Source organism: Meleagris gallopavo, chromosome 5 (assembly GCF_000146605.3).
Source record: "Meleagris gallopavo isolate NT-WF06-2002-E0010 breed Aviagen turkey brand Nicholas breeding stock chromosome 5, Turkey_5.1, whole genome shotgun sequence".
NCBI lineage: Eukaryota > Metazoa > Chordata > Aves > Galliformes > Phasianidae > Meleagris > Meleagris gallopavo.
This window is the reverse complement of record NC_015015.2, coordinates 26028430-26043143: the sequence shown is the minus strand read 5'-3', so window position 1 is coordinate 26043143 and position 14714 is coordinate 26028430. Positions and strand designations below refer to the sequence as shown.

Genomic DNA, 14714 nt, shown 5'->3' with positions numbered 1-14714 from the left:
ATAGATATGTATCCCTGTTTTCTTGCTACTAGATTTGGTTTTCGCTAGTCAACTCAAGCTTCTTAATGATCCAAAACTTTACATGAGAACTCGTACTTCCCAGGTTTTGGGAGTCCTTAACCAATTGTCAGCTTTGTAACTTCTTAAGTAAAATACTTAGCAGTATGATATTGCCCCAAATAAATCTGTGTTGTTTGAATCTGTGTGTGCGTCACTCAAGTGTGACCTTAATATTCTTTTGCTTAGAACCAAAGAAAATAGCAGAACTGCCCTAACTTCTGATACTAATTGGTATTAGATTCAAGATAGCAATTTCTCACGTAAGGGGATCCATCCTTGAAATCCACTCCCAATAAATTCACCTCATTCCTCTATGTGACTTTCATACAAGCTTACACATTTTACTTGTGGTCAATTTTTGTAGTAATGTAAGTGCCTTGTCACCTGTCTGTGTAAACAAAAGCCTGTAATGTTGTTCCTGGATGGTTTGGATCTAGTTTTGACTTGTATGTACTGTGTAACCAAATGTTCTTGATGAAAAATCCTCAACAAAATAATGTATACTGTTTATCTTATGCATTAAAGGTACTGAATAGGTGCTGAGCACTGCCACAACAATTAAATGGAAAGGGGATCATGCTATGCCTTACTGTGGCATACAGTTTCACACTGGCTTCTTATAAGTGCTCTTTTTTCCTGTATGTGAAATCTATGCATATTTAAAATCACTATCTGCTTTGTTTTTGGGGTGTTACAACAGGTTTGGAATTAGCCGTAGATCCCCTGCTTCCATTGACAGGCAGAGCACGCAATCAGATACGGGTGGTAGCGGCAAATCCACACCCAGCTGGCAAAGAAGTGAGGATAGTATCGCTGACCAGATGGGTAGGTAATTAATTCTTTACAGTGAGCAAGTCGTGCTAACCACAAGGTGACTTTGGCAATACTTCTCTTCGTGCAGAGGAGTGCACTGTGTCTTTGGAAGTTTAACTTTGTTCATCAGGATGAATAATTAGATCTTGAGCATAGACTACCTTCTGCGGTCTGTGTCCTTGAGACCTATGAATATCAGCTGAGGAAGAACTCATTTCAGTTCTGCATTTGGCTGTGGGACTAGATCTACCTTAATGCTTTTACCTTGAAACACTATGTCCTTTTAGAAGCAGTTGGGTAAGCACACTTATTAATTTGCCTTGCTCTTGAGGACTTGGTTGACCTCACCTGCTCTCCTGAGTGACTTAACTTAGTTTAATTTTTGCTTAGGTTGTCTAAAGTGCTTGTGATACTCCCTTTCAAATGGTGCTATATAAATGCAAATTGATTGTTTGATCATTGAAGCTATAAAAATACCACGTACAAAATGGAAAAAAAAATGCAATTAAAGTCTAAATAGTAAGGTAAATCTATAGCTTGGTAATCACCTTCCGCCGTGTATACATTTTCATTGCACTTCGCAATTAAACTGTCAGTTGAGGGAACATATTAACTATGTGAAACAGCTGGGTACTGAGGATTTGCATTGTTAAGCCTTCATTTGGAGTTTCTGCACATAGACCTTTTCCCTACAGCAATGGCTTAGCTTGCATGGATAACAGTGAGGTTGACACCAGTGGTATTGTACTATCTTCAGAAAGCATTGATCCAACATGATGAATATGGCCAAAATTGCTAGACTTTTTTTTTCCTAACTTTATTTTTACCATAGGTTAAGCAATTCCGTACTTTTTTCCATCTTTGTATATACAGATCATTGTGCTGCATCACAGCTCTTTCTTTGTTTTATATAAATCAAGTTGTGATGAAAACAGAATAAAGTTCAGCAAATTTAGCAGTACTTTAGTAAGGGAAATGTGATCTTCAGGTTCTGGAGATGCACTTTGTTCGCATACCTTCACAACATCAGTGAGCTGTTCCTTGTTATTGAAACCATCTGTCAGTCCCTCCCTCACAACTCCCCCCATACTTCTCACTAAAAAGCTGTGATTATACCAATCTGCAGTTCTCATTTTGACAGAACAATTTTTAATCGCATATGTTTTGATACTGTTGTGATGGTAACGACATGTAAAACCGATTCTTTTCTCAGCATTACTTTTGCAGACCAACAGTTGTGTGTTGATGCTGGCACTGAGAAGAGCTGCCAGCAAGACCTGTTCTAAAATGTCAGGAGTCACCATATTAGCAAAATAAAAAAGTAAGGCCAGAATGAGCAGGAAAAATTGTGTGGTAGATGAAATGGCTCCGACATTTGGCAGAGGCTGAGAAATGTGTGCTGACGTATAATCCCTGTATTTTATCTCTTGTGGATTGTCCTGCGTTCATAGAGTGCCAGTTGGAAACTGCATCTCCGACTGCAGACTTTATTGCCATTCTGAATCTAGGTGAAAGTTTGGTTTAATGCCAAATAAGCACATTTCCACTTGGGATAATCTGTATCAGGTTAAATAGGGCATTGGGTGCAGTGAATTCACACTCACTCCTCCTGCCCACTCTTAGCTACAGAAAATCTGTGTTCTTTGTGCACCAACACTGCTCATTACTATTTGCCAGAGGAAATAGAGTTCTTTTTTTAAAAAAGTAATTTTAAAAGCTAGTGATATTGCAGATCAAGATGAACAAACCAAAGCTGTACTGAGAAAGCTTTAAAGAACTGCTCGTAACAATGGCTGTTGTTAAACACATACTCTATTTAAATGTGATATTTCTAGAAATGCAAAGTATTGCATAAGCACAGGACTAGAATACCATCTATAAAAAAAGCTAAAAGTAAGATTATTTTGAATTACTGTTCTTGGGCTCTGAGAAAGCAGTTACAGGGCCTAAAGGGTCATCTGAACATCTTCTAGACCCCCCCTTCACCCCTGCATAGTTATCTCCCGGGAAAAAAGAATAAGCCTAATTGGCAAAGGGCACTTCTGAAAATGTCTATGTAAGTTGAGTAGTTTGATTTCAGTCCATTTTTTCCTAGGTTAGTAAGAATTCAATTCTTTTGAACATCTATTCAGTTTCCACATTCACAGCCATCAATTTTTACAGGAATATTGTGATTTCAACAAATTTTGCTACTTCTGCAGCTAGAAAATATTTACTTAGTTCACCTTAACTTTGACAGGAAATCTGTACTAGTTCTGCTGGAGAAAAATGTGTGAATTTAAGCAGTCACTTTAGACTTTTGTTATTGTCCTGCCTTGCATAGAATAATACTATGTAAGGAAATGCAATCTTCAGAATTTTCTTTTAATCCTATCCTCAGCCAACATGCATAATGATGTACAATGCCAATAGACTGTGAATATGAATATTGTTCTGTTTTAATGTTCTGAAAAATTGCTATTGGACAAGGAGGGTGTGGCACTGCTCAAGTTGTTTTTAAAAAAAAAAGGCAAGTTTTTGCATTTTTTCATGAAGTCTTGCTGATTTATGCTAGGCAAAATGGGCCCTCAGTTTCTCACCTGTGCTTTGTCTTAGGTATAGTTTTTATTTGGAATGAATTTCCCTTTGGTTTTCAAAGTCTTTGGGTAATGATAGCAGTGGGAAAAATTGCAGTGTAAAATCAGAGTGCATGCTTTCTTATTTCTTGTGCTGCATAGGCTTTTCAGTACATTGTTGTATGCTGTATTGCAGAACCAACATGTCATCTCCCAGCAGTATCAAAAGTACTGCCATCCTTCAGAGAGAGTCCCAGTGGAAGACTGATGAGGCAGGATCCTGTGGTTCACTTGTCTCCAAATAAGCAGGGTCATGTAAGTTATTCTGAAAAAGGAATTATTTAATATTTTGCTCTTGTTTCAAAAGCTCTTCATACCAAATGTGTTGTTCAAAACTATATTTAGAATGTCAGTTAAAGATGGATGGAAAAGAAAAAAATCTTCAAGCCCTGCTTTCTGTTAAACTTTGGAGGAAGTGATAAAGCAGATGTTACTTCCTGAACCTTACAGAAGCTACCCAGGGCGTACTAAAATATTTATTAGTTAATAAAGTTTTGTTGACAGATGAACAGCACTTTCTTGTCTGTTATCTTGTGATAAGGAGAGGATTTATGGGAGTTTACAATGCTATTCTTAGGCTTCACATGGGAGACATGAAGTTGACAAATACGTTGTGCGTTGCAAGACTCAGAAAGCTGCTTCTTTGAAACAGGACTAGAAGTCTTGCTTTTCTTTAAATTTTCTCCACTTTCCTCATCTGCTGTAACTATTAATTCCTTTCCATAATCAATCTTGCACACTGTTGGAATAGGTCCCCCAGAATCTGGCTGAGAAATCTCTTACTTATATTTAATTTCTAAATGGCAAATTCTACCTTTCTGCTTTAATAGTTAAATGTGCACTTTGTTTTGGAGGCTGTCACTTCCTGATTTATTTACAGAGAGACAGATTAACTGCAGTAATATTCAAGAATTAGAAATCTCTTGGAAATTATTTCAGTCACTAGAACCAAAGAAAGAAAACATTCTTTAATCTGCTGTTCATTATGCCAGATGATCGTCTTTATGATCAGCTAAAATATAGAGTCGTGCTGACTGATTACACGCAAACTATGAGTTGCATTTATTTAGTTCTTATTATTTACTTCTGCTTACTAGCATTCTTCTTTGAATGCAATTTGCAGTGTTTCTTTTAGGTTATTAATTTAGAACAACGTGCTCTCATTATTTTAAAACAAACAAAACACCTGTCTTCCTATTCTTATGAGTTTTTGTATTTGGATTGACTTGTTTTCCATGTGATTCATTTGACCATATAATAATATGATAGCTACCTCATTAGCTTGTGTGCAAAATGTAACACTAGATTTACTGATGCTTGCATTCTTCTCATTTAGTTTTTGTTATTGTAAATCTTTATTATGTAGACAGATGGATGAAGGGAGTGATACAGTTACTAATGAAGAGCAGTAACATTAATTGGAGATAACTAGATCAACTTGATATTCTTCCTGTTTTTCTGTCAGTTCTTGATGTAGTATAATAAGCAATGTGGATACTGGGATTTCCTCCTCTGGTTATCAATCCATTCTCTTTTTTCCCTCTTTTCCAGTGAGAGTAGAAACAGTATCTAATCTTTAATATTTTATCTGCCCATTTCTCTTTGGTAAAATTCTGCAAGTAGGCAAAATCGAAAGGGTGGTTCTAAATGTCCTTTCTGTCTCTTCTGTTATTTTGGGGCCATCTCGTCACCAAACAAGTCTATTTCATAATGGAAAAACAAGTTTTTAAGTCTGGTTATTTAGATGATCAAAACTTAGATGTGTTCTTTGAATGGAAAATAAAATTTGAAATTAAGAGTAATATAAATACTTGAAGGGTGAGCTACTAAGCAGAGATGAGTATAGCAAGAAATTCTTTCTGTAATGGGATATTCCACTGATGCCCACTATGGAATTGTGGGCATCACTGGAATTCACTTTTTTCATAACAACTGGCTGTAACCAAGGACAGAACCCGCAATCCAGCCAGAAACTGTCGTGTGCTGATGGGGCAATTTCAAAGCATTGTACCAAAGCTGCTTTTCTTGCAATTCTGCCTTTTGGAAAACAATTTATGCATTTTCTGTGGATTATGTATCATGTTCTAAAGCATTAGACTGTAAAAATTAGAATATCTTTAATTATAGTAGTGACAAAACAAGTCAAAGTCTACACAGCTCTGTCAGTTTCATTGGTTGGGCCTGAGTAGAATTATACTTGAAAGAAAACAATGTGAAGTATTTTATGACAAAATTATGAACTACTCCGGTTTTCCCTGCATTGCTGAAACATGACTTCCACATCCCTGTGGAAACATCTTATGTGCTCTGAGAACAGAGCAATACTCATTGTGTTAGAATGAATTTTTAGAGTTCTAGAGTCTCCTGATTGTATCTATCCAGTACCTGAAGGTAGAGAAATTTCTGCTGTACAGTGGGGACTTACCCCTTTACTATTCTTCTTCCATTGCCATAATTATGAAGTAAACCTACATGTTTGGGATTTTTTTTATTGTTGTTTCTTCTGTAGTCTGACAGCCACTACTCCAGCCATTCCAGCAGCAATACTCTCTCCAGCAATGCCTCCAGTGCTCACAGTGATGAGAAGTGGTATGACAGTGGAGAGCGCACTGAGTCAGAGCTGAACAGCTACAACTATCTTCAGGGCACTTCGGCTGATAGCGGCATAGATACGACTTCCTATGGACCTAGCCATGGCAGCACTGCTTCTCTGGGAGCAGCAACGTCTCCCCGAACAGGGCTAACAAAGGAAAAAGTGACACCACTGTGGCACAGCTCCAGTGAAGTGGTCTCCATTGTAGATAGGACATTAGAAAAAGAGAGCCACATTGACCGAAAAGCTGAGTCTTCACTGAGTCTGGATATTCACAGCAAGAGTCAACCAGCCTCCAATCCTCTAACAAGGGAGAACAGTGCTTATAGTATTAGTGATGCTGTCTCACATACAAGGTAATTTTCACTGCTAATGTGATTGACACTTCCACATTCATTTTCATATTCTCATTCTCTAACCTGATAAAAGCAAGAAGCAGTTGTTTAAGTTGAGGCTTCTATTTGACCAGTCTATTGACCAGTGTTTTGAGAGATCTTACTGTGCAGAGTGCTTGTAAATTAAGACCATTTTTAGTCTTTGCGTCTGCTGCTTCATCTAGCACTAGTGTCTTTGACAACATATTCCATACTACTGCTATTAGACAAGACAGATGAGTGCCTGATATGTTTGTAAGAAGTATTTTGCAAGATCTGCAGTTGGTATACAAATTAAATCAGTCCCTTTTAGTAATGCACAATTTATTCTGAATTTTTTTTAGTCTTGCAAGTATGTGTTTCAGATGTCTTCTACTTTTTTTATATAAATCTTTTTGTTTAGAATTCTCCTTATAGCCATTATGATCAGCACTGAGAGCAAGTTGCTTGAGAGTGCTAGCATATAGATTTTAATCTCATTCTGTAACAAGTTGCAGGTATGACATGTTACTGTGACATCCCCTCTTTCCATTAGTTTTGCAGTTTTTAAAATTGGATATACCAAGTATGGGTATAAAGCACCCAAACACCTTAGATGGAAGATACCCACTTTACGAGTTCGTTTGAGCTGCTAGAGGCAGACAATGTTTTAGACCATTTTTCTAATCCATTTACAAAAAATATTCGGTGTACATTTTCAAAAATACTTGGTGTTGTACGAAAAGGAAGAAATGGCTTTTTTTAGAAAAGTGTATGATCATAAATATCTGTTGCTTTTTCAGAGACTGACTGTTGCATTTTTATTCTTAAGGATGAAATCTTGAAGCATTATTTGCTATTCATTTTGAGCAAAGCTACATTTAGGCAAGGGTAGGTGTTTATCAGACAGTTTAACAGTTCTTCATATAATAGCTGCAAATGGAGTTTGTCATTGAGATTGCAGTGTAATGAACTGTCTCCATGTACTTTGTCATGGTGCTTCTTACTAGTTATCTATTAATGGTGGTCCCACTCTGGTTTTCTGTCTCTTTTTGGCAGTAAAGCTCATGTTATTCCATCCAAGTCTTTGAGACAGGTGTTTTCAACAGCTACACATGCTTGAAGGACTTGAGCAAATCTTTAGAAAACACTATGGAAGGCAATTTACATAGAATTGAGGCAACCTTACCACTTCCCCCTTTCTTGGAAGAAAACTTCTGTGGTAGTTATCTGCAGTGTTATAAGTTTTATTTTAAGACATGCATGTTTATATGTATTTCTTTTTGATGTTCATTAGAATTTATCAAATGCCCCGCAGTACTTGTCTGAATGTAACTAGCAGCAGCAATATGCATGTCTTCACTCTTCCAGCTCTTACCTTTATCATCTCAAAACATGTTGTTTTCTCTGGTTGACTTAGTCTAATCTAATTGGTGTTTGTGCAGTGACACTGAAGTAGTCTTCTACATGTTTTTTTTCAAGCTAAATAAAATGAAATTTCTTGTTCATTTAAAGCAGCTCTTCACAAAGAAGAGAGGTTGTAGCAATTTGTAGAGTACGTGGGACATGATACCCATGCTGCAAGCACTGCATCCATACTCTTTATTCTGGTGGAGACAAGGACAGACTGACATGAAGATGAGAAAATAAGTTCAGTGCCTTACGATAAAACAAAGGCACAGTCTGGACTGACTAGCTTCTGTTTTGTTTCTCATGGCGTCCTCAGTTGATGGTTACACACTAAACAGCAGTGCTGATCTGAGGAGACCCTGGGTCCAACTGTCAGCTGGCTGACCTGGGTAGATGGACAGCAAGGGCATGGCAAAGAGCAGGCAGGGGCTTGTCAACCTGGCACTTCTAAGTGTCGCAACTGCTGCCTACTTCAAGAAGGAGAGTGAAGGATGATCCTGAGAAAGCTGCTTTTGGTGAAAAATGAGCAGCTTAATTGTTGTCTCTGTCAGTTTCTAAATTGTTATCCTTTGCTGCTTCTCACCCTTTACCTTTTGCCTCGTTCATACCAGAACAGCTGTGACATCTTTGGAGTTGGGTTTCTGACAAGAAGAAAAGGAATTTTGGCCCTGAAAAGAACTCAGTGACAAAAGAAAAGAAAATAGCCACAAATTAGAGTGTTTGTGTCTATAGAAGACAGGAGCAATAATTAGTGTTATGATCATTTGGTGGTATGTAAAAGAACTTGTACCTGAGAACTGGCGGCAAAATGTAAATTATAGTGATTAACTTTTACAGCAGAGCTTTTGGCTAGGTTGTTACTTCTCCACCCCCTTTCTCAAACTCCTTCCTGATGATCGTGCAAGTTTCTCATAGCATCCCAGGAGAACTGCATTATGTAGGCCAGTAATTATACAGAATCATTACAGCTGAATGTCATTAAATGAAGCCATATGTGCTGATGGCATTTATTCCCTAGGAAAAAATAAATAAATCAAACTTTCATTTCCACCTAAAATGAGTAGTTTCTTACGTCCCTTTTAGCAAAACTGAAATTATGGATATTTCTAATCCAATGTATTGTAATTACAATATTTTTAATATAGTTAGTCCAAAATGATTAAGTAGTATTTTTCTTTTATGAAAACTCAACTGAAATTCTTGTCATGCAATATCTGAAATTTTCCCTATTCTAATCCTTCCTGTCTCAGTACTCCACTTGGGAAGTGAGAGACCACCAAGTGGCAAAAGGCTCTCATCTCTCTGTCCTGGACCGAGGACTGAATTCCTTCCAGATCTAAGCAGGCTGGTCCAGCTGTCTGTTACAGAATCCACGCTTTCTGCTGTCAAGCACTGTATAACTCGTCATCACTACCATAAAGCTTCAGTTCCAATTTATTTTAGGGTTTATCCAAAGCCTTTTGCTCTCAGAAATGCTCTCAGCATGCTGACAGAAAGAGATACACTTGTTATTGACTCGCCTTTGTTTATATGAAGAAAACTTCAGGCATTTTCACAGTTCTGCATATAGTTCCTGAAGCTGTATCCCAAAATATTATGTTGTAAAACCACTGCTCAGAATATTCTACTCACTTTAAAGAAAAGTATATTAAAAACTGTATGCTAAATTTTCTTGCTCATCCACCAGACTGCTCTTGTCATGTATTATACATGACATATAATAAATATTTAAGCAATAGTGCTTATAATATAGAGTATTTATATACAAGATGATATATAATAAAATACAATTATTAAATATATGCACATTTTATATACATATAAAGCATTTCATGTATATATATACAGTTATATATTTATATTATATCTCTATATACATTTCATGTGGAAAATATTGAATATCCTTTTTTGTGTTTTCTGCATAGTAATATTAAGGGTCAGCACTACCAACTTATTAATTTTTATCAATTTTTTTTTCTCACAAATAACACTTCCTTGAGATTGACCCAGTAAGATTAAAGTATTTAAGTGTGATCAAAACTTTTTCCTGTCCTGAGGCAACAGACTTCACCAATTCTTGGATGTCTTCAGAAGGGGATAAGCATTAAAATTTAAAATTTAAAAAAAAATAAAAAAAAAAAAACAACAACTTTTTTCCTTTAAAGATGTACATATTCCACAAATCTTGCTGTTTTAATTTTGCAGTGGTGATGCCTCACAGATGGGCTGTTTTGCTCAGCGTATGTAGGAGTTCTCTTTTCAGTATTGAAAACCGAATACAGAAGAAAGAATGAAGAGAAATTTACTCCCTCTACCTCCTATTTTTCCCTGTTTTCTTGCTATCAGTTGTTTACTTGTGTTATAAATAAAGGCCATGATGTGCAGCAACCAAATATATAGGATTGATGGACAGAAATATCTCTTCCTTTGCTTTTCTAGTCTGCCATTTTTTGTAAGGTCTTTCAAAGGTACAGATGAGTGAGAAAAAATGAAAATAAAATCTGTATTATTATCATCTGATTTGTGTACATATGAGGAGATGCATCTCTCCTCTAATACGCACTGCCTTCCTCATGTACACTAGGTGGGAGTGTGGGCAGCAGCAGGCAGTGCTGTTTGAGGAGGGAAACCTGCCATCACTGCTTGCTAAATCTACATTCCTAAGCTTTTGAGTCTTCACTTCAGCCATCTGAAGGAGAAAGGTATAGTTGAAGGTGACTTCAGATGCCATCTGTTGTCAGTAGAGAGGAAAAACTGGAAAGCATAATTTTCCCTGGCTGAGACACCTGATTGAAGGTGAGGAGAATCACCTGCAAGGGTATTTCCCTCTCCATTGGCTACAACAAGAGCCAGACAATTGACATTAGATAACCTATTACTGTAAGGTTGAATGCAAGTGAGATTATTTTTCCAGGTAGCAATATAAATTTAACTTAAATATTTTCTCTGTTTCATTAACAGACAGAGACATGAGAATGGATTGTTTTATCATGACACAAAAACAGCACTGAAGAATCTTTTATTAAGCTGAGAATGAGGAAATTGCTCAGTGACTTTGCTCAGCCTCCCAGCTAACGTTTTGTTTCTCAGTCAGAAACTGTTCTTTACCACAAGGCCATCTGTTTCAAATTTCTCCTTGCAGTGTTGGATACAGGGATGAAAATGTGACTAAGTTATGAGGAGAACTGATGAAAAACTGATTTATACGTATTTAATGCTATTTCAGTACTATGGCTGTATACAAAGCTTTGCTCTATCACTAGAAATGCCTGACCTTTTAAGACTGTTGAACTAAATATTGCCTTAAGCACTAGTGCTCCTGATGTTATGCAAATTGCATAAGGTTTTAATATCATCATATCTGAAAAATAGCTCGTATTTAAAGCCCCCTACTGTCACCTTCTTCCAGTGATAAGTTGCAGTTGGTCACCTAGATGAATTGTGGCATATGCCAACTCAGCAATTTTACTAAGTCCCTCTTTTTTTTTAAACAGTAACTGCTTTTTAGACAAAATCCAGGAAGCTCTCTTTTGAAAGATATATGGGTATTTTCTATGGCTTGTTGTGGAGTCTCAAAGAGGGACATTCCCTGTTGCTTAACTTCCTTAACAATACGTTTTGTTCCACAGCCAGGAATTCCAGCAAGAAGTTGGACTTGGGTTCTTTTTTCAAATTTAGTTACAATCTCATGTATTACCTTAAAGCTGCTAATCACAATGAACCTTAGGTTTCCTATTTGTAAAGGAGGGAGTAGGGCAGCTTGATATGTTGTTTCCTTAGAGATAAGAAAACTTTTTGTGACTGTAGGAGATGTTTTCAATAAAACGTTGGTAGTAGGGCCTTAAGGAGGCTGAATCGGTTTTGCTTCTTTACTTACTATTGATAAGTGCAACATGATGTGCTCCAAATTTTTCTTTACATATGCATGTATGCACATTAGAGGCAAATTTTGTCTTTATGTTTCTCTCCCAGTACCATGAGCTCACGACACTCTGCCAGCCCGGTTGTTTTCACCAGTGCCAGAAGCTCGCCTAAAGAAGAGCTTCATTCTGCTACTTCTCCCCAGCTTGCACCTTCTTTCTCCTCCTCCTCTTCCTCCTCATCTGGTCCTAGGACTTTCTACCCTCGCCAGGGTGCTACCAGCAAGTATCTGATTGGATGGAAAAAGCCCGAAGGGACGATAAACTCTGTGGGGTTTATGGATACAAGAAAGTAAGAATGATTTTTAGCTCTCTTCTTTGGTTATTGGCTTTAATTGTATGGAAGCATTAAAATCTGTGACATTTCTCTGTCTAAAAAAGCTCAAGGCTATCTAATAGAATGCTTATTCTACAGTAGAACTTAGTCTCATAATGAGTTCTGCAACTGGGCTTAAGTATTTGATAGTCAGCTAATCTTATTCCCTGATAAGATGCTTTTAAAAATTATTATTTTTGCTGCACAGTATGGGTTTCACTTCTATTAAAGCTTATCTTTCCTTGGGACTTCTTAAAGGAGGCTCAAAATGTTATTTCAGCAAATATTAAAAATCATCTTAAGGTAAGGGCTGAGTTCTTTTCTAAGCCTCTCACTCATGTAGTAGTACTGTGCATGGTATGAGCTCCGTGGCTCTCCATGTTGGCTCATCTAGGTTGCTCCCAGCATCCTGTCTAACTGGCTTAAAGCAGTGTTACAATATTCAGCCAACTCTTTTGGAATAGAAACAGAGAAACAACTTTCTAGTGAAAATACGGTTTCTTTAAGTCTAACATGACTTTGAAAGCAAGTGATTTGGAAAGCCCATTTAAAATAATTTGTTTATCCTTTCTTGACTTCTACTGAGTCAGTGCAGAATTCCAAGATGATGCCAGTAACTGATTATCAAAAGGAGATGGAATTTTGTGAAAGCTGCAGAAAAAAGAGAGAAAAAGTTTAAAGGAACTCGCTTATGTGTTGCTCTTGCACTGATTTAAGAAATACATTATTTTTAGTTTTGTGCAAAATATGGATTATTTTAGCAGATTTGGTCCCTTGTTGAGAAAATGTTTCACAATAACCTCAACGTGTGTCAAAATTGATTGCTTCAACAGGTGTTCATTAAGATGAGGCTCTGCTGTATTAGGGAAACTCCTTTCCTCTTTCATGCCCTCTACCTATGCTCTTTCTTTTTGAGGATGCTATAATTCTTGTTTCATCCATGCCTCCTGCCCCAGGGCTTTGAGACCTGAATGTGTCTGTTCCATTTCATTTAAGACGTCACCAGAGTGATGGCAATGAAATGGCCCACCCTCGGCTGCGTGCATCAGCAAGAGATCTGCGAGCATCACCAAAACGAGCATCAAAGTCCACTGTTGAAGAAGACTTGAAGAAACTGATAGATCTTGATAGTCCAACACCTGAATCCCAAAAGAATTTCAAGGTATGTTGCAAAGGCTGGATATCTGTTGTCACAGCTGAGTGAAATCTGAGAATACCTTAACAGCAATGCACACATCCTATTTTGATCCAAGTCACAATTCTGTTGACACAAAACAGAAATCTGTAAAGCTGTACTTCAGGGGAATTTGATGAGGAAATTCATCACTGCCTGGACACATCACTGATACAGCAAAAGGTGTCACAGTTTGGAAATGGATGAAGGCTGTGAAGCTCTAAAATATCTGTGTAGAAAATGCTGAGTGCTTTCAAAGCGGCAGAAACTGAAGTGTTCTGTACTCAATACTTTGCATTAATGGCTTCTGAGTTTCTCAAATAGGATCTCTCCCATTCTCACCCATAATAAGAAAATGAAAAACGAGACGTTGTCTGAATTATCATCAACAGAAAGCCTTCTGTTTGTCACAGACTGTTCTTGGGAGAGGAAAACATTTAGGGAATAGTTGCATTCTTCGTCACTGCAATAGTATTTCAACTGTGTACTTAATTGCAAAGAACATCATGTAGGACTGCTAGCATATGAGAAATCTTGTAATTGTAATCTTGTAATGTTGTCTTGTGCATTTGAATTGCTCTTCTCTGATGGCAGCACTAAACTGCAACTTGTTGACAGTACTGAAACTCTTGCAATATGCGTGCTTTCCCACTTCTCTAATCCTATTCCTTAAGAAGGGCCAAGAATGCTCCTCAAACTTAAATATTTATATAGAATAGTTGTGCAAACATTTCCTGAGGTGTTTGGTATTTGTGTATAATAATCATGAAGTGTGTATTTTTAAGAATTTATTTTAAGAATCTATCATTTTGAAGAAAATCTCTTGATTTCTGCACTTTCTATATATGTAGAGTCAGTGCATCACAGCTCACTTGCCACCTACCCCAGATGGTTTCCACAGCAACTATGCAGAAGAGAGAGCCTCTTCCTCTGCTAGAAAAGTCCCAAAATGGCTTAGTCAAATTTCTGAATTCTAGGTTCAATAGACATACTATTGCAGATGTTACACTTAGGGCAGGTTAGATGAAGTCAAGGTAAGATAACTTTCTTTGTGCTACACGTGTTGAGTGAGCCACAGGCAAGCAAAAACATCCCATTGGTCATTTTTGAGCAAGCTGATTATTGTCATTCCAAGAATTTCCCTTCTGTTCAAAGAAGTTACCTGTAAAAGAGGCCTATAGAGGCACTATAAAAAGTATGAACGTTCCAAACTTTATTTTTTTGCTTTGGGTTGAGTGAATCCATTCTTACCTTAATTTTAATTTCTTCATAACGGTAACAAATATGTTAACTGAGGTTATGCTTTTGATAAATTTCAGCAAATTACCAAGACTATCACACCAATAAATAAAACATTCTGTGTTTTAAACTGTCGTTTCTGCCCACTGCAGGATTTATATTTCATCTTACAAAAAAATTGTTGCTCTGAATGCATGAAAAAATGTTGACAGCTGGAAAAA

The 14714-nt window shown here is 37.1% G+C and overlaps 1 protein-coding gene across 3 annotated transcripts in view; it reads left to right on the top strand.

Moving 5' to 3' along the window:
* SIPA1L1 (signal induced proliferation associated 1 like 1) overlaps positions 1-14714 on the top strand; it is a 152899-nt gene that overhangs the window by 127190 nt on the left and 10995 nt on the right. For all 3 annotated transcript variants that reach the window (XM_019615609.2, XM_010711501.3, XM_010711500.3), the window contains 5 exons: positions 761-885; positions 3625-3743; positions 5998-6437; positions 11817-12056; positions 13077-13242. In XM_019615609.2, coding sequence (XP_019471154.1) covers positions 761-885; positions 3625-3743; positions 5998-6437; positions 11817-12056; positions 13077-13242 — 1090 coding nt within the window. The remainder of the gene's footprint in view (positions 1-760; positions 886-3624; positions 3744-5997; positions 6438-11816; positions 12057-13076; positions 13243-14714) is intronic.